This window comes from Camelina sativa, chromosome 2 (assembly GCF_000633955.1).
Source record: "Camelina sativa cultivar DH55 chromosome 2, Cs, whole genome shotgun sequence".
NCBI classification, from domain to species: domain Eukaryota; kingdom Viridiplantae; phylum Streptophyta; class Magnoliopsida; order Brassicales; family Brassicaceae; genus Camelina; species Camelina sativa.
The window spans coordinates 5,682,824-5,686,412 of NC_025686.1; the positions used below are offsets into that span (position 1 = coordinate 5,682,824).

The following is a 3,589-nucleotide window of genomic DNA, read 5'->3' on the forward strand; positions in this document are numbered from 1 at the left end:
AAAAAAAGCGACGACACACTAAAAGCAATATAACGACGAGATAGAAGAATGGAAAAATACCTGAACGACGGAAGCACCAAAAACACGAGAAGAAGATAACAAGATTAGAGAGGAAGCGATATTTATAGGGGGGGGGAAAGAAGAATCCAGAAACGTCATCATTGCAGCATGCGCTCCATGACGATCCAACTTCCGGATTTCACGCGCTCGAAGCACCGAACGCGACGATTCGACCCTCAACGTTGGAAACTGCACCTTCACGCGCTATTCTATATCATCCCACGCGCAGTCCTTCGCCTAAAGACTACGAACTAGAGGCGAGGGGGGGGGACTATTTTTAGGGGTGGATCCAACCCCAACAAAAGGGCCCGGCCCAGGAAAAAGCCCATAAATATCCCTTTCAAGAGAAGAGGGTATTATGGTATTTTTCCTAGACGAACCGACACGATTCCCTATAAATACGGGCGTACGGTATTATTTTACATTTACGTACTCTTTCATTATAAAGAGGAAGAGGATAGAGAACCCTAAATCTAAAACTCTAATGGAGAAGAAACAAAAAAAAAATGGTTCTCAAACAATTGTGTCCAGAGGAAGCACTGGTAAAAGTCTTGGCTCAAGTATCACTGAGGAACATCGCCAGATTCAGATCAGTGTGCAAAGAATGGAAATGTTTAATCGATTCCGACTTCTTCCGAGATCTCTACGAATCACTGAAATCCACCTCCGTGTCGTGGTCAATCATGAACACAAGGGACAAAAGAGTGTCGCTTGAAATCTTGGGACACCACGGATGTGAGAGATGGGGACTTACCAATTCCTTAGGCTCTTACATGCATCACATTCCCGAGACCACAGTGAGAAAAAGTTCTGTGTTGAGCTGCACGGATGGTATTGTATTGCTTTACACCGAGACCGTCGAAGGAGAACTAATGTATCATGTCGGGAACCCCTTGTTGCGACAATGGGCACGGATCCCTCTTCCTTCACATCTCTCTGCTTTCGATGTCGTGAGGTTACAAGAGAATCGACATTTCAGCGACAATGGGTTGGTTACGAAGATTGAAAAGGGTGTTGTCGTGGGTTACAAGGTTGTCTGGATGTTAGCATCAACTCCATTATCTAGGGAACTCACTTTCATGATATATTCCTCTCAAACAGGATTGTGGAAAAACAAAAGGGCTCGTTGTGTCCGTTCCTTGTTCTGGTCTAGACTAGGATATTATGTTCCTTTGAACGGGGTTCTCCACTGGCTTGCTGCGTACGGTTGCTCCTATGACGCAAATTATGTTGCATCCTATGATTTCTATAATGGATGTGATGATGATCTTGACTACTTTAATATTATACCTTTTCCTGGTATTGAGCGATTTGAACGGAACCAGCGTTTCAAGAGAACTATCACAACGTCTGCGGGATTTGTGGTGTACTGCAACGTTTTCAATGATAATGGAGGCCGTACAATCAGGGTTTGGAGGCTAGTCTCTACGAATGATCATCCTAAGTCATGGAAACTCTCGTGGAAACTCAACACCAACTCGTCCTTGCACAGGTTTGGTGCTGATTATTTCCCTGTGGTAATGCATCCTTTTAACTCCGACATCATATACCTGTGGAGTAGGAACAAGAACGGTTTGGTCTTGTTAAACTTGAGGACACACAAGTTTAGTCTTCACAAGGAGGAGTCATCATCAGAAGATGATGAGGGGAACAAGTCTATGGATGGTTGCATCATGAGCTTTAGCGGTTGCAAGGAGTATATGGACTTGATCCATCCAATCTTCTTTAATAATTTATTAGGTGGTTTTCACAACCTCTACTTTTCACAGTACGTTCTACCACGTTGGCTGAATCCGCTCCCTCAGCTTTCTTCTTGATTATGCATGTTTCTATTCAATTAAGCTTGTTTTTGTCATTTGCTTCTTTTCAGTTTTTGAGTTTTTATTTTTCTTTTATAATACTAGTTAGTATGTATCCCACAAAAACCATATTTATTAGGATTTCGATTGTTCTCTTAAGCACTTTGTGGGATGTGATTTGGAGCCATGAGGAGATGAATTAATTAATTACCATACTTTTCTAAAATGTTCAGTACCGTCCTGTCTGAACCCAAGTTAACTAACAATTCCAGAGACTCAGATTCATAATATGCTCCTAAATTCCTTGAACTGACGACATAACAATTGCTTCTGTTTCATCTACAAAAGATTCAGTCGGAAGAACTCATTTTTATCACTCTTAGCTCATAACACCATTTGTAAATCTTACAGCATGAATGTTCAACGGAGCCCATAAATGTCACATTGGTCATGCATGCACACGTATTCGATATGGTGTCAATTGTCAACCTATCGCATCTTCATTCCACAATTCACAATACATTGACCAAAAGTGGGCTTCTATTGGATAATATATATCGACATCATGAGCCTCCTGGGCCTTCATTATGCATCGTACCATTGTTATAGTACTTCTAAAATACGACCACCGTATATATACGGCTGTATATGTAAGGTATACACTATAAACATATTTGATTAAAAATATATCTATAGATATAGTACACATATATGTCGTAAAACATTAAAAGCAAAACTAAAATAGAAATCTAAATACTGTAAGGAAAAAAGAATTGTCAAACGAAAAGCCAAAACCAAACAAACTACTCACTTGTTTGGTTTCTTAGAAGTTTGTTCAGCATGATTTGACATAAGTTGCATTTGAGATGCATCGCACATGGACATCTAAATCAATTAGGCATGAGAATATGATATGTTGGAGAAAATAAGAGTCCACCGTACCACACAATTAAATTAATGAAATATTATGATAGATTGTAATAAAACCACAGAGAAGACAAAATATCACATAACAGAACAACCTTAAGATTTAGAACCAAACGATGAAAATATAATCTAGTTATTATCTCTCTTTATTGGTTTATTCTTTAAGCTACACAACTAATTTCGTTTTTATTTAATAAACCCCAACAGCATCGTTTAGTTGAACGTAAAAGAGAATAATATCAATTCACGAAAAACAATTTCAGTTTCTTTTTTTGGGCATAGGACCCTCTTTTTCGTCTAGTGTCTTCCATTAGATCTGAAAAGAGAGTATTTGGGTTAATTAATCGAAGTTTTTCGTGTTTCTCTCGTGTTTTACCAACTGAAACCTAAATTCAGATCTATTTCAAGTGTTCTTCTTTGTCTGTTCTTCGGTTTCCAAGAAATTTCATCACCTCTCTTCAGGTTTTTTCTCATCGTTCTTCAAGATGTCAGCAACAATGGATAAGGCCTTAATGGCTATGTCTTTGGAAGAGGAAGAAGACGACGTTCCATTTGATATGCCGGATTCGCTTGGGTTCTCCTCTGTTCAGCGAAACAAGTTAAGTCTGATTGGAAGACTTTTAAACCCAGATTACCAGGATATGCAAGATCTGATCAGGAATATGCCCCGTAAGTGGCAAAAATGGAGAAAGACCACTGGAATTGCTCTCTCCAAGGAAAAATTTCAGTTCATTTTCAACACAGAGTATGATCTTCAAGAGGTTCTTGACAAAGGTGCTCACACCTTTAATGAATGGTCTATA

General features: G+C 39.2%; 1 protein-coding gene across 1 annotated transcript; it reads left to right on the forward strand.

Annotated features, from left to right (window-relative positions):
- On the forward strand, positions 567–1,877 carry LOC104748834 (putative F-box protein At3g23950). The gene has a single exon (XM_010470421.1). It carries the CDS (start codon positions 567–569, stop codon positions 1,875–1,877), a length of 1,311 nt encoding a protein of 436 aa, XP_010468723.1.

Bases quoted from the DNA above. Each gene is read 5' to 3' on its own strand.
- LOC104748834 (XM_010470421.1), top strand. From the start codon at position 567: ATGGTTCTCAAACAATTGTGTCCAGAGGAAGCACTGGTAAAAGTCTTG.